The 26,059-nt window shown below is 42.7% G+C and overlaps 2 protein-coding genes across 2 annotated transcripts; one reads left to right on the top strand and one right to left on the bottom strand.

Annotated features, from left to right (window-relative positions):
* Positions 1-77: 77 nt before the first annotated feature.
* On the top strand, positions 78-10,699 carry emilin2b (elastin microfibril interfacer 2b). The gene is made up of 9 exons (XM_071484931.1): positions 78-522; positions 676-801; positions 1,615-1,796; positions 1,943-3,733; positions 9,127-9,336; positions 9,418-9,471; positions 9,559-9,609; positions 9,692-9,808; positions 9,888-10,699. The coding sequence occupies exons 1-9, from the start codon at positions 389-391 to the stop codon at positions 10,220-10,222; spliced, it is 3,000 nt and encodes a 999-aa protein (XP_071341032.1). The 5' UTR covers positions 78-388; the 3' UTR covers positions 10,223-10,699.
* On the bottom strand, positions 10,652-26,059 carry LOC139625188 (phosphatidate phosphatase LPIN2-like). Its single transcript, XM_071484932.1, has 20 exons — positions 25,940-26,059; positions 19,436-19,636; positions 18,289-18,384; positions 17,884-18,182; positions 17,695-17,811; positions 17,392-17,518; positions 16,768-17,245; positions 16,076-16,175; positions 15,581-15,768; positions 15,137-15,230; positions 14,970-15,039; positions 14,784-14,867; positions 14,403-14,482; positions 13,704-13,860; positions 13,305-13,453; positions 13,026-13,112; positions 12,770-12,922; positions 12,314-12,428; positions 12,084-12,187; positions 10,652-11,966 (listed from the first exon to the last, which is right to left on the bottom strand). The coding sequence occupies exons 2-20, from the start codon at positions 19,625-19,627 to the stop codon at positions 11,822-11,824; spliced, it is 2,835 nt and encodes a 944-aa protein (XP_071341033.1). The 5' UTR covers positions 19,628-19,636; positions 25,940-26,059; the 3' UTR covers positions 10,652-11,821.

The raw sequence follows: 26,059 nt of genomic DNA, 5'->3' as shown, positions 1-26,059 counted from the left end.
GAGCAGACACATTGACAGGCGCGCACATTTTACGCGCGGTATGATTACGGTGCCTTTTGGAAGAAACACCATCATCATCATCATCATCATCATCATTATCATCATTATCCAAGCGTAAGCGTCCGGAAATTATGTAGGTCCATGACATTGTGTTGTTGGATGCCGAACGGGAGCTGGATCTGTGTGTGTGTGTGATCTGAGAACACGGAAAAGTATTGGAGGGGCTCCTGAAACGTCACATGCAAGGACGCTGGGGGAGCTTATTGGGGTCTGCGCTCCGCAGAGAAGGAACAACCCGCGGTGCCTTCACTGATCGCTTGACCACAGGCGTTCACTACTGATCACCATCTGAAAGGGCAGTGCAGGATTTTTCTCTCTTTTTTTAACCATGAAGCGCGGACTCTGTGGGCTGCCACTTATTCACCTTCTAATAACGCTCCCTATCATCGCCGGATCACCTTTCCAATACAGCATGTTCCAGAACAACGCGCATTCAGGCACCGAAACACGACAGAGAAATAAGTGAGTAACATGAATTTGACTTCTCTACTTTAAGTCACGTTTGCGCGTTAATGAAATGCTGAGTGATGTGTTGATTTATTTATGTGTTCCACCTATTGTCATTATCTCTGCATAAACTGAGTGACTGAGTGATTAACCGGCGGTTTTCTGCAGAAACTGGTGCGCGTACGTTGTGCACAAAAACGTGAGCTGTGCAGTCGTGGGAGGCACGGAGAGCTTTGTGCAGCCGGAGCTTCTACCGTGTCCACCGGAGCTGCCAAACTGTGCGCAACAAGTGATGTAAGTTCCCAGAAGTCCTGGACACTGCGTGGAGGGCGGATAGTCCTTGCTTTTGTTCGTATTGTAACAATGTGAAGCAATACTCTTATACAGTCATACAGTTTGGCTTGATCCATTGGCTGAAAAAAAAAAAAACTACTGATGTTAATTATCTACATCTTGGGCTGAGTTAGTTGTGCATCTGGGGCAGTGAGTTTGTTGCATTTTGTATTGTATTTTACAGTCTTCTGTGGTATCAAGTTCCTGGAGCATTTCCTTGTGTGCCAGTACATGTTATGTATCATAGTATATTTCTCATTTGTCTTTTAGGCCAAAAAAAACCCCACTAACAAATGACTATAGGTATATGCATGAATATGAAATAAAATGGCTCCTAATAGAGATTAATATTCATTAGATTTATTCTTAAAGAATCTTTAATATATGACTTATAAAGCAAAAGCCTGATGACTCAGGCATCTGTGTTCAATCTTCATGAACTGTTGGCTTCAGTGTCCAGTGAGCATCAAACACACTTCAGAGATGTACTTAATCACTGGATGGCAGGGACATATAGGCCAACAGTGTCCTCATAATGGAAAGTGTGGGACTGCTTCCTGCTAGCTGTATGATTAATTATTTGCAAATGTGACTGTCTGTCTAGTTTTAGTTATCAACAAACAGACCTTTTCTCCGTTGTTATTCCAAGATTACATTGTATTTCTGAGGAGAATTGCACAAAGTCTTTCTGAGCAGAACTTTGCCATTGTACAGTATCTGTGAACGTTTAGAAACCAGAATAAGTTAATGTCTTCATGTGTTTAATGCTTCCAGATATCAGACACACTTCAGGCCCATGTATAAGATTGCATACAAGACTGTAACAGAGCTGGAGTGGAGGTGCTGCCCGGGCTACCAGGGCCATGACTGCAGAGAGGTGAAAGACCTAAGGCTACTCCAAGTAGAGCGTTTGCCTCATGCGCCCTTTGCTGCTGGACATATTCCAGTCCCACAAGGTGAAAGACATGATTATAACTAATAAAATCTACTATTAAAATATGTGAAACAAAATTAAACAGATGCGTCACTGCTGCACAAATGCAAATATAAGAACATTCATATTCCTGTTTCCTAAGCCTCTCGCTGTAATTTCTAACTACAGCTCCAGAACAGCGAACAGAGGGCAAGAGAAACCATCCATGGGTAGGGGAGGGGAAGTTTGGAGGTCAGACAGGTTACAGGCCACCATGGGGTCACGGAGGATCTCAAAGTGCAACACACCTGGAGGAGGAGGTGCAGCGACTGTCCCAGATGGTTCTTGACATGCAGGCGAGAATGACAGACATGTCCTCCAATCTGAGACTGGATTTCCAGGAGGATGCCAGTAAAATGCTGGTTACACTGCTGAATAACCTCAGACAGCCTGCCAGTGCACGAGGCGCAGAGACCCAAACTGTTCAGGTGCAGGACTTCTCTTTTGAACATGAGACAATGCCAGTGGAAGAAGTAATGAACAAGATCAGCCAGCTCACAGACAACCTAGAGTCCAAGACTAATACCCTGGATGACTTACTGGGCCGTGTCAACCGTCATGATGGACAGATTCGTCTGCTAATGGAAGCTGCCCAGAACCCACTGTCCACACCTCCTCCTGCTCCCCCAGCTAGTGATACAGACCTACGTGCCTACCTGGATGATAAGATCCGTGCTTTAAGAGAGGAGTTGATGGAGGGCATGGAAATCAAACTAGCAGACTTGAAGAACTCTTGCGATTATAAAATCATGTCAGTTCAGGAGCAGTGTGAGGGACAAGAGGCCAACTACCTCAGCCTGGCCGAGCTCATGGACTCGAAGGAAACTGACCTCCGCAAAGAGATCGACGACCTTAAGACCAAACTGGTTGAGCCAGAAAAGGAAGGCACCCGAGTATCTGACTCCATTCTCACTCGTGTGGAAAACCTTGAGATGCATCTGAACTCATCTGAGAGGAGTCTGGCGGGGCAGTGCCTCTCTGTGGAGGAGAATCTGAAGACAGAGCGGGCAGAGGCCATCAAAGATCTGAGGGAGACTCTGGAAGACAAGTTGGCTTCAATGGAAGATAGGTTCAACACCCTGTTGGTTGATACAAGTGCCAGCTCCGAATCTGGGGTCCAGCCAGAGAGTCCACATGCGTTGCAGAGGGACATGAACTCTCTAAAGGGCTCTGTTCAAACTCTGGAGGACAGACTCAATGTCTTGGACCAGTTGTGCTCAAAGGAGCATGAGGCTAATTTAACTGTTGTAGAAAACCTTCAGCAAGACTTTCAGAGCTGCAAAACTGCTATAGGTGCTATGGAGACTGGTCTGAAAGCACAGATAAATGGCCTTGGAGCCATGGAAGGCCAACTCCTCAACTACAGCACTAGCATTGAGAATGTACACAGTGAACTCAGCTCTATGAAAGGCCACGTGGGCAGACTGGAGGACTCGCTATCAGATGTTGTCAGCCAGCACTCTCAGACAGTGCAGAGCCTCAACTCCACCTGGGGTCAAGTTAAAACAGGGGCTGAGCAGGAGGCCAAGGACCTTTGGGAGCTGCACAGAACACAGCATCAGGAACTAAGGCGGCGGCTGGACGAGCTGGGCAGGGAGGTGAAAGCCGAGGCCAACCAGTGCAGGGAAAAAACCGAAGATGTTGAGAAGGACATTGCCCACATTGACAGCCGCATTGTTAGTGTGGAGAGTTTATGCAGCAAGCTGGATCCTATCTCCAGTAGCCTCCAGAGGATCAAAGAGGGGCTGAATAAACACGTCACTGGGTTGTGGACTTGTGTTAACCAGCTGAATGGCACAGTTAGAGCTCATGGCCGAGATATTGGAGGGCTGAAGGGAACTTGCCAGAACCTCCAGAACCACATTACCAACGTAGCCAGAGACCTCCAGGTGGTAACGGAGAGCAACGCTGGGAGGACAGGTAAACTGTCAACACTGTAATACAAACATAAACCAAACCTATTTATTGCCTAATGGTGTGAGGCATTACTTTGTTCCTGCGGTGTAGCAATTTAATGCAACACCATGCAACTTTTGAAAACATAAATCACCCTTTCTTCTTCTTACAAATTAATAGTCGAATACTTCAGGAGTAAAACACAGTCTTGTTCAATTCAATACGTTCTGAAGTTTTGCTGCTATTATGACCATTAGCTTATTATGGCTAACGTTAGCTAATGTTATTACTGTTTTTCATTCATTTCGCTGACTATGATTGTTCTCAGCTTGTGCTGCTGCACTACATTTTCGCATTTACTAATATCTTGTATGTTACTTGTGGCTACAAAAGCTACTATTCAGCAAAAGTTATGTAGTCTTGTTTAACACTATTTTTTATACTTGGCTAAATCTTATTTATTGTCCACTAAGGTTTCCATAGCAGAAGCTTGAGATGTCAATAAAATAGATGTAAGATTACCCAAACTTTTAGATCATTGTGTGGACTGGAGCCCATTTGTTTATCCCAGGTTGGCTGTGTGATCAAACAGGTTGCAATATTTACCAGCTGCGAAAGCATGACTGGTAATGTTTCCACCTTGGGAATGTGTGTGTTTCATCATGGCAAAATTTGGTCCTGGAGACACCTACTGTAGGTGGTTTTGAGTACTTTGGCAGGTGTAATATATGTTTGTCGCCGTTATAGCGCCACTACCGTAGCAGTCACAAAACGTTCCAGGTGTATTGTTGAAATCGTCCGTGAAGGTTCTCATTGTCGAAATCAAAAAGAGGACCAAGTTCAAAGATGCGTGTGGTTAGACCCAAATGTCGTAATGACTGCTAAGTACTCATGGTTGGGAATGTCAACATGTTGACAGCTGTGGGGGCTTGTGTGATCCCATCACAAGATGGTCTCTAGTGATGTGTATTTCAATGTGTGAGTGAGAGGAAGTTTGATTTTAATTTAACCATGTTCTCGTTTAAAGGAGGCAGGGTTGATTGAAGACACATGCTTGATTTAATAAACCCCAATTGTGTTGAGCAATGCTTTGGCGGAAAGAAATATTGCTCACTTTGCTTTTTTCTGCCTCCAAGCGTGCATTCATGTGTGTGTCCGTCCATTATCTCAATACATACATGTGTAGTTTTTTGGGTGTAAAATGTTGCATTAAGTGTAGCTTGATCTCGTTCCCTTACCTTTATCACGTGGACCTGTTGCTTTTCTTTACTATTAATCTTGGATGTTATGGTTAGACTCAGTTATGTTGCTGTTAACAAATTTGAGAACATGGACTTCCATATCAGTGCATATGTTGCGTACTTCTTGTATGAGTCTGCTCATTAATGACACCTATGAGACCGAGCTGGACTTTACTGTGTCTCACAGTTGTAAATGTGAACTAGAAGCACGCCCATAACGTTTATGAGCCCAGTCTCTTCCTCTGGGACCAGCCAGTTTTCAGTTACTGGTTTATGTGGCAGTTGATGCAGCATGCGATCCAGTCCAGAATCTCATGGGAGTTGAGCTGGAATAAAATAGTCCTGGGTCTTGCTCTGGGTCCAGGCCAAGTCAGATATGTTTTACTGATGATTCAGCTGTGTGGTTTGGAGATGCCAGTTTTACTCATTTTTGCCGAATATTGGGTCAGTGATGGCTGAGAAATGTTGCCACCCCACCCCATGTTTTTTGTCATAATATAGCATTTAATTCATCATTCTGTCATTGGGAAATTTTGCAAGTGGGAGCACAATTATTCATGATTTCCACTCACTCTCAGTGATGTCACAGGCCGCTCTGAGCTTGGCTTGGGTGTTTGTCTTTGCCCTGCCAGCTACCTCATCCTATTGTCTCTCTCCCTGCTTATCTTAAGAGAGTGGAAAATGCTGCTTGCAGAGAGGTCAATTACCGAGAGATCTGCACACAGCTTATCAATGATCCTCAAACAGACCACTCATGGGCGTCTTTATTTCAGAGCCAAGAGCTTCTTTGTGTTTCGATTATGTACTACTGGATCAAAATTTATGTCATTACTTTTCCTCAAAGTCTCACATTTTTACTCCAACTCTTGACTCCCATCTGCAGTTTTCTCACATTCTTAACTTCCATGGCTGAGTTCCCTCTCTGCTGAAATAAACAGTGCAAACACTCAAAGCTGCACTGAGGTCTCAAGGGCCATTTGTCAGTGTGTTTACCATGATGTCATACCAGTTGTTAACCTTAAAGGAGAGGGTCAGGAGCGAGGTGAAGAGAGATATATGTCACTCTTGAAATTAGTTTGTTACTTTCAGTGCATACTAAACGTGAAGTGCTTGCTTCAGTTTCGTAGGGGTTGATGACTCAACTTAAAAGAAATTCATATGCGACTGAGATTTGGCTTCATTCAGCAGTGGGCTGCAGATTTCTAGCAAATCTCAGCTGCATGTTTCTGCTTCAAGTTGAGAACAACACTGAGCATAAAAGTGAATCCTTGACACTGGAAATAGAACCCTTTATAAACATTGACTTCTTGTAAAGTTAACCAAATCATCTTGATACATATATGGGCCACTTACTTGCGTTTTCACTGTGCTTACAAGCACATCTCATGGTCTTAATCAGCACTAGCTTTTTTAGTTAGTATGTCACAGCTTTCGTCCATTACAACTGAAAAAACTCCATCTTTTGATCGAGATCCTCGGCTATCTTCACATAAATCATTACTGTTATGTGTGTTGTGTTTTGCTGTTGTTTGAAAAAGTTTAAAAAAAATGATTGATCACAAAAAAGACAGCAAGATGTGGTTGAGAGTTCCTGAAAAATGAAGTTCCCAAACAATTAAATTTACCCTGTACAGTTTTTAACCACAGGTGGCGCTATGGAGCAATGTTTACGAAAGAGGGTCCCGTGCAAACAAATGTGGCAATGCACCCATAAAGGCAGTGCAAAAGACTGTCGTATTTAAATTATTTTTTTAAATCTGTTTTGCAAATGTGAAAATGAGAAACACAAACTGTACGCTTTAGTTTATTAAATAATGTTTTCGGTAGATTTATACCAGTGTTTACATATGCGGAGCCCTACACTTCCTCAGTTTGTAAGCATGCATGTTAAAATGTACATGTTTCCTAATCCCTTTACGTGTGTTCAAGGACATCCCTCTCGTTGTGTTTGACAAGGTGGCTTCCACGTTCTTAAAACGGCAGTGTACAGCTCTATCGTGGGGATATTCCGAGATAATACAGCGTGCTTTCCTGCTTCTGACAGGGCTCAGTGGTTAGGCTCGTAGGTCAGTGCCCTGCGAGAGATAAGGCAACTTGGAGGCTGAGACACTCTGGTCAGTGGTCAACCATGATAACCCCATGAACCAAAAACAAGATGGGGCCTGACAGAAAGCCCTCAAGAACAATAAAGGCCCTCTGCTGCTCTAACTGTGGCTGCTCTTTTATCCTGACAGAGTGGGTGTTACATTATCTGACGCAAGACATTTAGCCGTCTCCTCTTTCCAACGTGTTCTGCTTTGAGCACTAAATTCTGAGGCTGGATTTATTGATTCCTAAATCAAAGTCTTAAGAGCCCAGTGTGTTTTGGCGAACGGTGACTCATTAAGTCAACATGCACCAAATTGCTCTGCAGTCATTATAATGTGGTTTATAATGCGGAAAATGGTCATTATTGTGACACAAGGGGCTGTTGTATCCCTGGAACTGAGGCTTTCCCATGCTGTTTGGGTGGAAGGGTGTAAATTTGTGGTCGACAGCAGATCCAGCTGCGTTTGTTTACCACTCACTTCTTTCATCATGACAAACTCTCTCACATCCTGCGTTTGCCTCTTTTATCCTCGTGGCGCAAGGTCTGAAATCACTTTCGAATCAATCCCATCAAAGCCCATTCACTGGAGCACATACCTCGCTTTATATGAGGAGCGACACGACTAACAAACGCAGACCAGTAAAACATATGCACATGTGTGTATATATGCAGACTTTTACCCCCCTGTGCTGTTTTATGGTTACTCACCAGTCCCTCTCCACATGTTGTGTTTAACAGGCAGACTTCTCCGGGTTCTATACTAAATGACCCTTTTCCCCAGGGTGAGGGGACAGGCTGTGTGGTGATTGAACATGTGGCCGGGCCTCGGTATGCTGCTGGTATGCCTTTTATGTGCTGGTTTCCCTTTTTTGAACAGCAGAACTGGGGCCTGCTGTCTCACTGTAGACCAGAGAGCAACAGCGACTATCTGCCCACAGCCAGGAGGCTTGATTTGTTGATAAACTCCGGGGTCCGTCTCAGCTGTGGTTCTCAGGAATGCAGCGGTTTAGAGCTGATCACCATATGATGAAACATGAGGCAGCGGTCTGTCATTTTCTCTGTTTATGTCCATAATAACAGGCTCAGATAATCACTCACTGTTTCAGCTGTCAGTGAGAGTCGATGGCAGTTTGACCATAAATACAAGCACAATTGCACAAATGTATCCTGATATTATCATAAAGTGACAGCAAGTGCAACATCACATGTAATTGCATGTTATCCCTGTGAGGTTTTTTATTTCAAAATCAGTGTTTGAAAGTTTGAAACATGTTGAGTGAAGACATCAGTTTGGGGTTTCACTGTTTGTTGAACACCTGACAGTATCATTCAGATCAGTAGAAAAATCCATCCGGAAAATATTGTCAAGCTTTCTGGGAAAGTTCAGAGGTATTAAGTTTGAAGTTTTGAACAATAAATTATGATTTTTTTTTTTAAATCTTATCATTTTCTCAGTTTATCTTGTCTATTAATGTCAGAGAAGTTAAATATTCAATGATATTCAACCTACTGTCAAATGATATGACAAAAGCATCACTTCTTTACATTTGAGAACCTCAAAACAGGAAAGGTTTGGTAGTTTCGCTTGAGAAACTCTGACTTAAATAGTGTCTCCTGTCATTAGATGTGGCTGTAACTATTTATACTGTAGAGGCTGTCCACACAGCAACAGTATCTGTGATTGCGCAAAGCCATTTCGAACAATGTTGCATCAGTGTGATGAAGTTGAGTTGCACAGGTGTTACTAATAACAATAGTGATAGCTGTGTTATATTTTGCAGGCTCAAGATCTATTACCTTTGCATGAATGGGCGATAACTACAGTTGTCTAAAAAGGTCATGTTAAACCATTGCATCCTGGTCATTCAGGGCCTCGACAGAAAACTCTTATGGTAATAATTTAAGGGTTTTTAGCCAGGTTCATGGGGCAGATATTTCTTACAGAGTGATAGGGGTGAAGTTTAAGTGTCACCATGAAACCAGCTGGTTTGTTAACACGTCTGACCTCCAAACATCTGGCCCTGCATCTGTCTCTGCCTGACCTGCAGCCTCTGCCCCATCGCTCACTCCATATCTGTCTTTTTCAGGTGTTCAGGTTGCAGTGGAGGACGCAGGACTTCCCCAGGGTCCAAGTAAGAGCCTCACAGTGCCAGCTGGCCCCGTGGACACCCCTCTCCCCCAGCCACCTGTGATGGAGACCGGAGAGGCGGGTCCCCCCGGCAAGATGACCTCATCCAAGTTGCCTGAGGGGACAGGTGGCAGCATGATGCCTGTTCAGGGCTTTGCTGGAGCTCCAGGTGAGACACGCCCCCACGTGCATGCGCTCTGTCCTGCACGTTTCCCAACATGTGCCTCATCTTTTTTCTTGCATTTCATAGCTTCTCCAGTCAAATCCACTGACTCTCTTAAGATCAGCGTGCCACTCATCCCAGGTGAATACTCCTTGAATTTTCTTTGCTGCATTGCAACAATAATCCAGCTTTCAAGTGTGGACAAACTGTTTTTCTTTTGCTCCACAGATGTGAAGATGACCCACCGACTGTCACCACAGAAACCTGCCATGGCTTTAGGTCAGAATTTGTCGATGACACAAGATCTGCGTTGGTTCCTATAATGTTTGCTGGTGTGTGATGTTTCTTTTCCTGTGCTCAGGTGAGAAGGTGGCGTTCTCAGCCGGTCTGACTGCGACACCGTTTCAAGGAGAGGCTGGAATCATTCGATTCAATGAGGTGTTGGTCAACGATGGAGGATACTATGACCCTCATACAGGTAACTATCACTACAGTCCCTCCATAAATCCTCTCTACCTTAACTTTGACACCAAAGCCGTGTCTCCCTGTGTCCCCAGGTATTTTCACAGCTCCCACGGACGGCCGCTACTTGGTGAGCGCTGTCCTCGCAGCCCAGCGAGGGGAGAAGGTCGAGGCTGTTCTTTCAGTGTCCAATCGCAGCATCCAGAGGCTGGACTCAACAGGATTCTTGTCTGGGGCGGCAGCACCAGCGTCACATGAACAATGTAACTGCAGCAGTTCAACCTCACTGAGCCTGATTCTCTCCCTGAAGCGAGGAGACCGTGCAGGACTCGTGATGACGGCCGGAAAGCTCGCCATCTCAGCCTCCTGGTCTGAGACCCTGTCATCTTTCAGTGCTGTGCTTCTTTACCCCAGCCCATCGAAACGGTAGCCCTGCCACTATGAGAGACAGCTTACATAGGGTGTACATTATTGTGGATACACAATGTGATATTTTATTGTGTGTTTACCAACAACAAAAAGAGGAACAAATACAGTCTCCAAATATGAGATTATTTCTATCATGAGTACTAATATATAGTGTGTTTATATTGCAGTTATGTTTTTTAATCTAAAGTTTTGTTTACAACCTAGAGCTACCAAATACATATTTTGCTTGAAGATACAATTATTGTCCATCTAGTAATTACTGATTTATTAGTACTAAAATTTCACTTCCAGTTGATCAATTTGTTAATTACTGGGAAAGTTTAACTCAGAAAAACTTCAAACATTCTACAGCTCATACCAGTTTTCATTATGGCAGATTTACTCCTTGTTGCTGCCAAACTGGCAATAATGTGCAAAATAAGTCAAATGATTGTTCTGACACATTTTTGTTTTTATTAAAGCATCATCCAACAAAGGACGTTTGATTGAACAGTTTCGCAATATGGTATATATGCATATGGTAAATATACTATATATACACTTTATATACACCAGGATCTACAATCTTGACGCACTATAAAAATGATCTTACAGAAGTCATATTCAGAGAACGTTGAATGTATTTGTGCTTACATTGTTGTATCATAGTATCATTTGGATTACCACAAGGTAATCACAACAATCAAGAAAACACTTGAAGCAGCTGCAACAGTTCTTCACTGAAAAGTGAAATTTGACGGCACAAAACTAAGAAAATACTGTGTGTCCTCGTCACACAAAGTTTATCACTTTCATAGAAAGAATGCATTAAATTTCACTGACAGCTGTTACTGAGCATGAAAAGCAAAATAATACAAAGAGGCATAACATTAATAATATACTGTAGTTTGTTTTCACAAGTCTGGCAAAAACATTTTAAAGATTAGTTTCAAAATTCATCAAAAATAGTTTTCTACCATCAGTCTAAGTAAATCTTGTTTTTGGAAAAATACTTGATACCAAACAGCAGCAGTATCTACAGTTCAGAAAGTGCATTTTCTTCAAACTAATGCTGTTATCACCTATGAGCAAAAATCACTTCACATTTCTTCTTAAGCATAATAGTGCAAAATCCTTAAGCTTTGGAGCAAAGATTTAAGATTCCTAGACTTAAACATATAACACCATTATAGAGTGAATAAGGCCTTAAAGGGACGACCACACTGTTGCTGCGTGTTTTTGTTTCATATTGAACACTCACTGGTTTAAGCACAGTTATCGTGCTTAGGCAACAAATGATGAAACAACTGATGTCTGTCTTATCCCAGAAGCTGACACAGCCTTCAAATACACCTCATACACAGAGAAAAATCTGCCAGTGCATAAAGGGAATAAACCCTGATGAGATGATGTGGCACTAAAAAACATGGAATACATTAATATCCCAAACTTCTCCACTAAAGCGGAATGTGTCTAAGACAATACAAAACTAATATATATTGAATTTATATTAAAGAACTATCTTCAGTATTAAGCCAGTGCATACAGGCATAAAATAAATTACTGCTCTGAGTTCATTTGATTTCAAGTAATTAATTTAAAACATTAATATCAGTCTAAGTTATAGCAGCTCCTCAAAACACACCTCAGCGATCGGCTGTCTCCAGTAGCAGAAGGAGCTGAACTCCGGGCAGCTGAAGGTGGCGTTGTGTTGTGAACTTCGTAAAGGAAAAACATGCTCCACCAGCTCGCTCAGCCGGCTGTAACTGTGACATAAAAAAAAAAAAAATTTAACTAAAGAAGTAATGGGAACAATAATAATTTGTGCGAGAGAGACAACTGACAGACAAAAAAAGTGACTGCAGTGATAGTTAAGTACTTACGATGTTTTATTGCCTTTGGCTTGCTCGAGGATTAACTCGCCTTTGGGATTCACTGTGAATATCCGGCACACAGGCACACCCACTTGTTTGTAGGCGAAAACATCCTTGAACACAGGAAAAACAAAAGACAATGATTTTCATCTAACTGAACCCAGTCAGTGAATCCTTGATCGTTCATAACATATCATCTGCAGAGAAACCCCAAACACAAACAGAAAAGTTAAACTTACGCTTGCTCTGTTTCCGAAGGCTGCGTAGAAGGGATGTGTGTTTGGGAAGAACAGGTTCTTGATGTCTGTGAGGCATTCGATCTTGAACTTCTCAGGCTTTTTTTCTATGATCTCTCTAATAAGAGAATTACAAAGACAGGATTAAAGACTGGACCCCTGACCTTTGATTGCCACAGCTTTCAGAGTGTCTGTCATTTGTAACCTTTTCTAAAAACAATAAAATGGATGAGGTTAGAGCACATGCAAAGTGAACAAAAGATAAAAAGCAGAATTACTGTCATTTCACTGGAGATAAAACACCCATGAAAATAGACATGTGCGCTCGAGCTCCACTGTAATTTGCTGGAAGAGCGGTATCTAAAAACACCACCATTCAATCAGCTGAGCCGTGTCTCATCCAAATGACAACACTGGGTGAAAAGAAAGGAGGGCCTGCTTGTGGAGAGGATTTCCTACCTGTGGAAGGCAGAGAAGAGGCTACTCGGGGAGAGCATGAGGGGTCCTTGAGGCAGGAGGGTCCCCCTGTCATTCACCCAGTGCAAATATCCTCGCGTCATGTCCGCCATGCCGATCGCTCGGGCCGAACAGTACAGGAACTTGTAACCATTCCTGACGTGGGCAGATATTTATCAGTGGATTAGATCTGTCTTGTCATTTTTTAATACTATAGAATAGTGACTACAGAGAAAAGTAATTCAGTAATTAGTCTTACTCGTGCACTGAGTGGTAAAGCTTAGCGATTCCTTGATGAGTCCAGTCTTTCCCAAGCTGAGGCAGAATCTGTCCAAACACGTCTGATCTGTGGGAAGAGTAATACTCATGTCCAACCTTATTTTATATGAGCTGTGATGATTTATCTGAGGCTGAGACTCTAAAACCTTTCGACAAGATTAACAGAAAGTCTCTGGTGAGGAACGGGACAGTCTCATCACTGCCTGAGAACAAACTAGAAATATGGTAAAAGGACAGAAAAGTTTCGACGGTGCCGTACTTGGTGATGGTGCCATCGATGTCGGAGATTATGACCTTGTCGTCCCAGTTCCACAGGTAGATGGTGCCCTCGCAGCGACACGTCCCCTGGTACTGAGTGGTTATGCTGAAGGTGACATCATTAGGCCCCTCTCTTAGCTTCAGGCTGGCCTGTAAGAGACACACGCCTGTTAGCCGCCACTAGAGGCTGCAGTATCCATTACACTAAATGACAAATCAAATGGGTTTATCTTCTTCAGAACAGGGAAAATACAGATTTTTAAGGTGGCATGGAGTCAATGATGGTCTCTTTTGCTGTTTTGTACACAAAAATATACCTTTTTCACTAGGCTTAAGAGTAACAAATTTGTCTTTGCTGAATTTTAGTCACACTACCAGTATCAGTGTTCAGTGGTCTTACTATCTGGTCAGAGGACAGGCGGAGGGATTTCTTATAGGAGTGAAAAGGCGCTGGTGCTGGTCCTTCTGTCTGCACACGCTCAGTAGACGTCAGAGCAGGTGCAACAGTGTTCAGCTCTTTAGTCTCGTCATCACTGGACCACTCTGCTGTTTTGTGCCTGTGGGACAGAGAACACAGTCTCAAGGAGGAAGACCAGAGACCAATATCAAGACTAGGCAGGAAAAGTATCAAATTAACCTGTGATGGTGACAGAGTTGCAGATAAATCAATGTCAAAATTATCACAGCAATATGGCAATGCATTGAAATAAAACCATGTTTATACTAGGTAATGTGATTGACAGTCAACAAAAAAACTGCAGATTCATTTACAGTCACCAGAGGGCATCAGACCCCCTCATCTGCCTGTATCTCTGCTTTTTTGGGGTTTTAAATATACAATATGTTTTGTTTTTAACATGTTTTTTTACACTACAACTGAGAGCCTCCTTAAAAATCTCTAACACAAAGCTAAAACTTCAATCTCTAAAGCTGCTTCAAACAACATCTAAAGTTATCTGTCCTGAATCTGAAATAACAGCACTGCTCACTGACTAACATGCTAATCCAGCCTGTGTGGCACATGTTTACCCAACACTGCTTGTGTCACCGTGTGGGACCGTAGCATTGTGAGGAAGCCAGAGCTTTGTTGCTGACTCACTGTGTTTCTGGGGCCTGGTGGAGGGCAGGGCTCTCTCTGGTCAGGGACTCCTGTCTCTCTAACTTGGTCTCCGATGATGACTGAGGAGAGGAGGATATATTATCGGCTTTTTATGACTTGACATAAATATCTATTGTTAAAAATCAACGTGCTGTAAAATGCATGATATAAAAAGAGCTGAAGTCACTATGTGATGATGCAAAACAGGGAGGTAATGGTTCCTGAAGCATTTGGTCAGCCTGTTCCTCATTTGTCTTTCATTTACAATGCAAAGTTACTCAAACAGCACTGATCTCCACAGTACAGTCAACACACACACACACACACAGATGGAGGTGTGACTCATAGTGTTACCTAAAGGCTGAGTCACACATTCAGTACCTGCTTCACGCTGCTCTTTCTCCAGAACCACCAACGTCCAGACTTTTTTGGCATCTTCTCCTTCACCCAGGCCTCCTCTGTAGCCTGCCGTTCAGATACACAAGTCATGCACGAACCGACATAAAGTGATGCAGCGCAAGATCAAATCGCACACTAAAAAACACATCACATTACACCACAGGATACCTTTGGCAAGTTCTTCTGAAAAGCCTGCATACTGAGTATCAGTGGTGCTGCCAGTGTCCAGTTGTAATACCTGGAAAAAAAAGTTTGGTTTTTTTTAGCTGTAAAGTGCACATCATGCAATAACATATGAATATATAATCTGATGAGAGGGTGCATCCGTTACTCACCTGTTTGCAATTCGAACAACCAAATTGGGATTGTCAATAATCGCTGGATTCTCTGCAAACTCATTGTAGGTGATGATGTGCTCCATGAATTTCTCTGGAATAAACAGAGCAGAAAAGACATGAAGCAGGGAAGTCAAAATATATCATTCATCCAGCTTATTTAACCCTCATAAACAAGGAGTTCAAAACTTTACGTCTCATACACAAGGAACATAAGAAAATAAAGATTATACAAGAGATACAACTATATAAATGTAGGTATAAGAGTAAAATGCACATATGCCACAAGCATGCAATGTGCAGGGTAGTGTAACGCATGTAATGGAGGGGGAAAAATGGGGAATACAAGTTCCATCATATTGTGTTATTAGAAGAAAAGGTACTGTACCAATAGGAAACAGGCTTTATCAGTGATGCTGCAGCTAATAACAGATAATTAATTACCTTTCGAGATCTCTGAGTTCTCACCGACGCCTCCACACAGCGACAGTGTGACGTCAGGGAGGTCACCAGCAGAGTCAGACAGACACTCTGTACCACTGTCTGCTGCTGCGCTGCCCACCGACTGCGGTGACTGGGATCCAGAGCGCCGTCCCATCTCCACCCAGTGTTTAGGAACCTGCTCAGACTCACTGAAGAACACGCAGACAGTGCAGTCTTAAACACTAAAATCGCTGACTTGTATGAACAGACGCAGTTGCTCTTATTTGTTCTAAAACTGCTCAATGGTACCAGTTATTTTCACCACTTCTGTGCTTCTGCTCAGAGCTGGGGCTCAGTAATTTAAATGTGCTCAGGGAGTTGTGTCGGTATCACCAGGTATCTTAAACGGTCAAAAACAGGGTCAAAAGCAAGGCACTGAGAGCTTGGACATATGCTGCACATACACCAAATGAGATAAGGGCTCTGCAGAGGTCATGTGACTTCAGGGGTTTGTACCTTTTCGGGAAGTACCGAGCAACAACATCAGGCTCCAGTGCATTCAGATCATCCAGGTAAATATCTTCGGGCCCCTGATGCTGGCTCCTCTTCCTCACACCTTAATGAAATGACAAGAGAAGTCTGTGTGGAAGGCTGCTGAGAAAATCGCTGACTTAGTTTTTGTTTTTTTATTTCCACTTCCTTTTCTTTTAACAACTGCATGTGAACGCAGAACAGTCCCAGACACCAAATATGAACTCAGGCCCAAGTCGAAACCACATCCTTCCTGTTGACATTCACTTTAAGAATGGGTGTAGACTGCCATCATACACAAAAATGACCTTTCTGTGTCATTTAAGAAGCAAAATGAGAATAATTGAACTATTACATTTATGATATGCTTCTTTTCTATTTTTTGGTGGCTTATTTCAAACTTTTTCTCATTGGTACCATTTTCTTATGTTTGCCATAAATATACTGAATTATCTTGATATATTAGGGGGAGGGCATTGCAGTTTTTTCCCCAGGTAATGGAGGACCTTTCTCCACACCATTAATTTACACACAGTCCCTGAGAAGATCATTTGTTCTCTTTAAAAGGCCATTTTTAAATTCATACAGAATGAAAATGAAACCTGCAGTAATGACCACAAAGTGCAGCAACTACAAAACACAGTTTTCAGAGCGAGGTGTAAAGGAAGTGGTGTTACCTCTCCTCTTCATGGGGGAGTCTGTGGGTTTGGAGGAGGCTCCTGTGTCGGCACAAACTGCTGCAGCTGAGTCTCCAGCCACGTGACCGCCTCCACTGGCAGCAGAGCCGCTGTCCCTGCGGCTGGGTGGCGAAGATGTCCACCTGGCCTTACGCACAGTTTTTGTGTTGAGATCAGAGTTAGTGGGATGTGGCTCAGCTGTGAAACTGCTGCACGCTGAGTTTGAAAGGTCTGGCTTGTCCTTGGTAACGGTTGTATCGTGTGACGGAGCCTCGGGGGGCTGTGGTTTGCAGCTGCACTGATCGGGTTTGACGGTCCGAGGCTCCGGTTTAACAATACTGCAAACTGGATCTGTGTCTCTCTCCCCTTCCCTTGACTCTTCCTCCATCGCCTCTGAGCTCAAGATAACCCTGAAATGTGTGTTCTCCGAGGGCATGATGGTCAACATCTTTGGCTCCGTTTTGTCCTTTTTGTTGACCTGGATACAAAACAGGACAAGATGAAGCTTAAACATACATCTTTCCAAAAATTCTCACAGAGACTCTAAATATGTATAAATGACCTTATGAGCTAGACAACCTCAAAGTTTAGACCAGATTCTACAAGTCTAGATCTGAGCCATACCCTGGTAGATTCTGGAAACTCCCCCCATGTCCACTGCATGTGGGACTCGGCCCGGAGCATGCTCTCTGCCGGCTTCACCATCAGCTCAGAGTCGCTCTTGGGCGACATGGGCTCGGACATCTCCCTGCTGTAAGCAAACACCACATTTCCACTGAGTCAGCTCTAATAACCTTGTGGGAGTGTTTTTGTTTTACTCAGCTCTGTCTGTTTTCATTAAGTGGATTGGAAATGATGTTTTCTTGTTTGTCTGTGTTTGTATGGGCTATGCAAATATTTGAAAGGACAGAGTAATGGGGTGCGTACGTGGTGGAGGGGGACCAGTCTCCGTCGGAGAAAGGGTAGCTGTCCCATTCGAGGGCGGTGAGGGGGGAGTGTTGCCTGTGGTCCATGCTGTTGTTCATCGTGGACAGAGAAGACGCCCTGAAGACAGGAAGCGATAACATTAACACGAGGTTTACAACAGACAACTGCAAACTGAACATGTCCACTTACCGTCCGTTGTGTGTGTTGTGCTCCTCATCTGAACTGAGCTCACACAGCTCCAGCTCCCCCCCGGCAGGTGTGGTCGTTTGCTCCTCCTTTCGTGGCTCGGCCTTGTGCTTCCTCCTGCGCCTCTTCTTCTTCTTGCCGGCTGAATTGGAGCAGGGCTGAAGGTTTCCAGAGGCCGGGTCTTCTGGACTCAGCGGCGCACTGGTCTCAGCCGCTGATCCCCCACATCTGGGCTCTCTGCTCCTGAACAGAACCTCTTCTGTGGGGATGGGCGAGGTCACCAGGTGGGCTGGGACGATCTCCTGCGTTGGGGAAAGAATACATAAAAATGATTGATTTTCACTAGTAAACAGCTGAAATTCAACATTAAATCCTCCTCCTTTTTAAACACATACTGTGCAAACTCACATTGTGCTGCTCTGTTTCCTGGACAAAAAAGGCCTCTCCATTGTCTCCAAGCTTCATGTGTAGCTCCACAGGTTCCCCATTGATTTCTATATCAATCTGCAGAGCAACAACATTTCTGTAAGACACACACTCACCAAGTCACCATGTTCTCCTCAGCTGGCCTCTGGGTTCAACGAGCATTAATGAGGTTTGTTTACGGCTGTCTACAATACAGCTCATGGATAAAAACTGTGCCACAGATTTACCTGAAGAATTAGAGCTAAGCCACAGAGAAAAACAGTGAACAGCTTGTACTAAAGGCTTGCTCTGTTTGCCATATGCCACAACTTCTATCAGTAAACTACACAAACAGGGTTTCTCCTCTCCTGGAACTCAGAAATGGGCTGCATGGGTGGAATTAGGTTGTTTAAAAAAAAGGCTCAATGTACAGTCTGTAACTTGTGTGCACAGCAAGGTTTCTTTCCATCCTCTATTTATCAGAAAAGATGTGAAATGAAACTAAATCTACTCAAACTGTCTGCAAGATGCTGGCATTTGATAAGGTTCAGCTTTTTCCTGGTTGGTGACAAAAAAAAAAAAAAAATGCTTTCAACCGACATGTTTCACTGAAACCGTCTGATTTCCTGCACTCTCTGTAAGGCTGCAACGGCTAAGATGCTTCGCTGTTCTTGAACAGGATGAATCTTAACAAGTTGAGAATACAGTAAAAGCTTTAGTCAGTGCATCCCACCTGAATCCTCGGCTGACAACTATACGGTGTGTATAAATAGAGAGAAAGGGCAGTCTGCTCTTGTGAGGAGCAGAGAGTGGACTGGATGGTGATGTTCAGAGTTTCAGAGGGACGGGAGAGCAGCAGGGGGCAATTAGAGACACACAAAATACATTGTGCAGCTCTGAAATGGACGGTTCAATGTACATCATTATCCTACACTTCACTAAATATTTTCACTCCTTTTTGCAGAAGGAGTGAAATACAACAATATGCTGCCATGGCAACAAAGAGACTACTTTAATCAGGCATAATTTTTTTGGAAACAAGTTCAAAATGATGTAAAACTGGAAAACAGCGTCGAAAATACAATAACTACATATGTTGATAACAGAGATAAAATGTGATTATTTCCCTTTGAGTAGTGTGTGGACTCACCACTTTCTCCCTGGAGCGCAGCACCCCCAGTTTTCCGAAGCGGACGTGGAAAGGGGAGCACTGGAACGTCCCATCGGGCTGTCGGACCACGATCACGTCGATGCAACCCGACAGAGTGGCCTGATTGATGCCCTTATACAGCTCCTTCACTGTCACCAGCACCTGGCCGGCCAGCTGCCCCACGTAGTTCATGGTGTCCACCTGCCAACAAAGACACCCTTCACTAATTAACACGTATGTAACGACAGCATTTGTTTCTTACCTCATAAAGCTAAGTTTAGCAGACCTTAATTACCAGCACAATAAAACAATGCGCCACTTTTTTTTTTTTTTTTTTTTTTTTTTTTTGCATCTTACTAGGCCAGTGTCCCTGTAGTGTGTGCTCCTGTTGTTCAGAATAGTCTGCAAAGGAAACGCAAGCTGGTCCCTAAACACAGTGGCTCTGTCCCATTTTCCTCAAAAGAGTCCTGAGCTGATCGAGACTTAATCAGGCCCCTCATTGCTGCAATGAGGCTGCTGCTGCAGACCAGAGCAGACCAGAGCAGGGCAGAGCCGAGTGGATAGTGTGTGTTTTTGTCTCCAAAAAACAACGCAAAAGAACTCAACGGGTCACAATTGACCTCATTTGTGTCAATATAGCCAGCTGCACTAGCTCTTTTCAAACTTACATGTCACTGATTGGTTGATAATGTGTATCTTTTGCAGTTTTCATTGTTGTTTGTGCGTCCTTTTGTACAACAAACCATACAATTTGATGTTTAAAAGGTAAAAACTTCAAAGACTGGGTCAATTTTGAGTCAGTGATTGTCAGTGCGGCAAGTTCAGTTTTCTACCGGGCTTCTCTCTTTGTGCGTGTGGTACCCGAGCTCCTCTTCACATCAAATGTTGTGAAAAGTTAAATCTGACTTGAGAAGTTATTTTCATCTCATCTATAGGCTGACAAAGATTTCACAATATATGAACCGGATTGATCCATGAGAGGCAGGTCTGAAGTGTGAGCCCCATGGAGAGTGTACAGTAAGTTCTTGTGCCAGAGAACCAGAGCACATACATATCTAAATCCATTCAAAATCCAAATATGGCTCAGAGCATAAGCCTGTACTGTACACCGTGCTGCTTAAACATTACATCCACTGAAAACGTGAGGAGTCAGACAGGAGATAAAACATGATAGGTAACATTTTTAGAAATATACAGACAGTATTCATACAAAAATGAACAGGTTAAAAGGAAATTGTGTTAGTTAACTCTGATCTATGCTGTTTCGATTCAGTGCTGCCACGGTAGGAAAGCCCTTAAGTGTTAAAGATTAGGAGGATTAACAACTTTACATCACAAAGGAATTTTTTTTGCACAGGCTGTCCTTTCCAATTAAAGGGGAAAAAAAATCAACATCAAGCAAAATGAAAATCTTTGGCTGTCATTCAGTTAATTGCAGCACCTGTAACCGGTAATCAGCTAACTGGAGAGAGACAAGACAAACTAATGCTACAGATCTGCAGCATTTACTCTGTGTCTGTCCATTTAAAAACACTTAACTGATGCTCAGTTGATCAACAAACATAGAACATGTCTAGGAAAGTAGAGGCATCAGGAAGATCCCACAGACTTGCACACAGAGATGAAAAAATAGAAAGCAAGACCTGATTCTGTCATGAGGATGAGCTGATATCCTCACCTCATTATCACTCTCCTTACTAGAAAGTCACTCACTTATTCGTAAAGTTAGAGTCTAGGTTTACTGAATAGTGACAAAAACTACTTATCAGCCACAGTCAACAGTGACAAATCTGGCTGAACTTGATCCTTGTGATCACTGTTTTTCACAGTTGTTTTCTGCATCTCTGCTGTACACAGGGCATTATGTAACATTTCCACATTAAGGCTATTTCATCTTCCACCTGGTGTCTTTCTCCAGAGCAGCTTATGATCAGGGGGCCGTTTTTTGTTTTTCAGGCTTTCTAAATAACCTTGAACACAAAATCTAACTTGTGTTTCTATTATTTAAGCCACTTTACTGCCCAGTATTCCCTCAGTCTTTAATGCACCAGTGTTCATTTGCCCTTCCCTTCAGGACACCAACACTGGTCATATGGGTGACATTAGGTGCGCTCACCTCGGTGGTGGACGACACCACCACCAAAATATTTTTCAGATACATTATCACAACTGAACAAGGCCTGGCTGTGTGTGTGTGTATGTGTGTGTGTGTGTGTGTGTGTGTGTGTGTCTGTGTGTCTGTGTGTGTGTCTGTGCAGCCTGAACAATGAGACTCTAGCAGCATGTTTCAATATTTAGGACAATGGTTTACACAGACTAAATCAGAGCTGCATACCAGCTGGATGGACTTTGATACCATTCAGTTTCCATGGCTGGCAGCCGCTGCACCAGCTACACTGTAACGCACTTAAAGGATGGCCGAGGGAATAATACTCTGAAAATAACTATCTGCTGAAAAGAACTGAAAAAAATAGCAATAAATACAGAAAACAAACAGAGCACAAACATACATGATGTGACTCATATGTGATCTCTACAGTCTAGTGACAATAATCAAGTAATACATAAAGTGGGATTGGACAATACAGCAGTAAATACCATGAGATGATTTGTCTCTTTCATTTTCACTATTCTTCAGTGGGTCTGGTCAGGCCACTGTGAGCAATGCTGCAAATCAATGAGCAGGGCTGCTCTATGCTCTGTGGTGATATTGGATTTACAGGGTTTTTATATCATTGTGGTAAAGTACCTTGATTTGCACGGCTTTTAATTCACTGGACAGGCCTAAAAACAAATAATCCCACCATGGCATTTCCTCTAATTCCAGACAATGTAATTTATCACGATAGCTAATGATATCACTGAATAGAATTATATATGCACACTCTGATTTATCCATGTGATTAGTCTTTGTGTTACTTTATTCATATTGCTCATCCTTAATATAAAGGTCTACAGATGTGTTTGGGTTACAGGCGGCCAGGGTTACAGTTACAGATAAAACTAGGGCTTAAAAGTTTAGTCGATTAATCAATTAGTCATCAACACATGGGAAACTATTTTGTTTTTCAAAAAGTCATCTTTTCAGTCATTTCCTGTTCCTGCTTCTCATATTTGATGATTCGCTACTTTTCTCTAAAATGAATATATGTTTGTGTTGGTTAGACTGTGAAAGATGACATTTTTTTTTACTTTTCACTGAACAATAATTGATTAATCAATAATTAAAATGATCATTAGTAGTATCCCTATTAGATATTTTTATCACCTGATTGTTAGAGAAAAACACTACAAATAAAAACTTCAAACGGCCGAAACATCCCAACTCACCAGAGTCCAGGGGGACTTCAGGTGCAGCCGTGGGGCCTGCTGCCCTAGAGGTAACCTCCCTGAGAGCTCCATGTCACCCCAACAGGATTTCACAGGAAAAGTGGGTCTGCTAAGACCTTCTCTGCCCCGTCTTCCTCAGCCACCCTGCTCCTGGTCTGTGCCATGCACTCCAGCCGCTACAACCTTCCCAACCCCTCAGACTGAACACAAACACTGCAAGGGAAAATTACCCCCAGCCTGAGCCCAGTTACATAACCTCTCTTTCAGCACCGGCCCCCGTCACCGCCATCCTGCACTCGATCAGTCTCTCTAAAAGACCTCAAAACAACTTTAAACAAACAACAATTACTTGTTTGAATAATAACTTAATCATTTACTCTGTAAAATATGACAAATGATGCAGAGCAACAGTTGCCAGACCATGAAGATACATGCTAAGATTTAGCATGCGAGTCAGGCCATGTTATCATTTAATCATGCTATAGTAGGTTAGTATTAATCTCAGATAATGCTGACAGGTTGTTTTGGAGGTGAACTGCACTAAATTTGACCGGTTGATGGCTCTAGTCATTAGGATTCATCCTCTGGGCTCCTTGAATGTCTGTTCATCGCAATCCATCCAAAAGTTACTGAAATATTTCACACATGTTGGACCATTACAGCAGAATTCCTAAAGCCACAGTGTGGCTGTTTAAAATGGTCGTTCAGTGATAATTAGTTCACAAGTGTCATTGAATGATAATCAACAAAATAAAACAACAGCAAGGATCCAGTGTGTTACAGTTCCAGTTGATAGCACCGTTCTGTTGTGTGCTTTGTGTCCCTGCAACGTGCTGTGGCTTTTCCCCCTGCAGTGAACCACAGCACATTGTAAAGTGAAAGTGCAATGTTCAGATAATGGACAAAGCAGAAGTGTCCAGATCAGAGTCATCAGCCATGATAGCAACGCTGCACAACCAGGTCTCTCTGGCGGGCTGACTACACACTGTCTGCATCTGCACACCACCAGATTTAGCAAAAGCTTCAACTCCCACGGCTCTTCATATAGACCCCTCTGCTACAGCGCTTCAAGCCTCAACACTCATGTAGCCGCATCATGATGTTCTGCATAGTTCTGCCATGGAGAGCCGGAGCATCAAGAGGAAAATAATCAGGTCAAAAAAAAAAGGTTCATCATGTTTGTTCCCTGATAAGCGTTTTGTATTTGACAAAACAATCTGAAAAAGCTCCAACCACTCGTCAGCTTTTGACCATATTACAAGGTCTTTATCAGCATAAAATGTCAAGCTCAACTTTAAAGCCAACATGAATGAGAAGCATCGAACATTCACAGTTCCAACCTGGGCTGCAAAAAACAACAATTATTTCCATTTTTGATTAATCTGACAATTATGTTTTTAATTGATCGGTTAAGTGTTTGGTCAAAGAAATTGTGAAAGTCCTTTCTGTCCGACAAAGAGTATAAAACCCAAAGATATTCAGTTTACTATCACAGAGGAAAACTGTTATCTAATTAATCCTTTGAATCATTTTTATGCAAAAAATTGTCAACTGATGTAGAAATGAATGAGTAATTGTTTCAGCTCTAGTTCCAAGTCCTTCTGCTAATGAAGACTGGTTGAAAGCTCCAGAACAAGTGAGTAAGTACAGATTATTTTGTTATTTTGTTTTGACAAGCGCTGCAACTAATGATCTATAAAGTGTCTACAAACTGACAGTAAATAGTGAAAAATGCTCGGTGTAATTCGCCGCAGACCAAGGAAACGTCTTCGAATGCCTTGTTTTGTCTAAAACCAAATGTTACTCAGTTAACTCTCATGGGTGGAAAACATTTGATATTTTTGCTTTAAATAATGACTAAAACGATCATTTGATCATCACTTGGTGCCGATTAATTCTCTGTTGATCGACTAATCGATTGATCGACTAATCGAAACAAAGGAAAGGCTCAGTGCTCAGTACTTGATGATGAATCATACACAACCAGTTCTCATCCATGACACTCTCTCTGTGTGGGGAGAGGGGACTATAAGAGGTGTTAATCCTGTTTACAGGATTAGGACAAATCTAGCTTTCCCTGTCTCGGCACGTTTCTCCTGCTCATTACGTCCAAGTGTCCAACGTGATTCTGCCGCAGCCAGTGTTGTTTCCACCAGCGTTGTGTGACTGAGATTTTCATTTCAGTCACCAAAACCCAGCAAATCAAATACACGATGTTTTTAACATACATAATCCAACTAGCATGGTAACTAATGATTATTTCCATTTAATTACCATGCCTGTTAATTTTCTACCAACTGATTACTCATTTATTCTATAATATATCAGAAAAAATCTGGATAATAGTTTTCAACAGCTTAAACCCCCAAGACTTTCAGTTTCAAGTGATACAAAACAGAGAGACGCTGCAAATCCTCACATCTGAAAACCTCTTTTTTCTGGATAATCAACACAATTAATAAGTTATCAAAACAGCAGGCGATCAACTAACTGATTAATCAACTAAATGCAACAATATCTTGGTGCTTCCAAACATGTATTAGCCTTGGTTGTAGGAAAAAAAATCCCATTCACTGGTCATTCAGCTGTATTGCAGGCTGCCATATAGAAAAGAGGGAAAGCGATGGAGTCATATCTCTGTCAGATACAGTGTATTGATAATTCTCTGTTGAACACAATCCGATGATAAAACCTGCATATTATCAGCAAGAAAACCACAAGATCTGATGTTCATGATATTGCCACAACGTACTCCAAACTGTACACTGTACAAACTGCAGATGATGTCAGTGTGAAATGTCCTAATTTTGGACATTGAAACTTCAGGTAGCCCAACCTATGAGGCGTTCAAGGACACCAAACAGACCTTTACGAGAAAGGCTGGGATTTTATAAATAGCTGCAACACGTCATGAGAGTCGGTTTCTTTCCATGAGAAGAGACGGTGTCTACTAATCAGTGTTCACCGCTAAGATCCGCTGTCACAACCCTTCAAATGCGACGTTCAGTATCAAACAGGACTCACAAGCCGCTGGATGACTCCTCAGAAAGGTTTCAGTGGCTCCGACATTAACAAGCGTTCATACAAATTCTGCCTTATTATTATTGTTTTTTTTTTTTGTTTGTTTTTTTTTTAGAGAGCAGTGGAGGAGAATAAGTGATTAAATGGTCCTACCCGCTGGAGTAGAGGCTCACCCGCAGGCAGTCACACCTTCTCTCTGCTCCTCCACCGGCGGTTTGCTGCGTCTCCGCCGCCGCCGCTGCTGCTGCTGCTGCTGCTGGAGCCGCCACATCA

The sequence above is a fragment of the Trachinotus anak genome, unplaced genomic scaffold, assembly GCF_046630095.1.
Source record: "Trachinotus anak isolate AG129_WGS33_773 ecotype Australia unplaced genomic scaffold, CSIRO_AGI_Tana_v1 ptg000009l, whole genome shotgun sequence".
Classification (NCBI taxonomy): Eukaryota; Metazoa; Chordata; class Actinopteri; order Carangiformes; family Carangidae; genus Trachinotus; species Trachinotus anak.
Note: the sequence above shows the minus strand (reverse complement) of the source record. Positions and strands in the feature narration are given on the sequence as shown.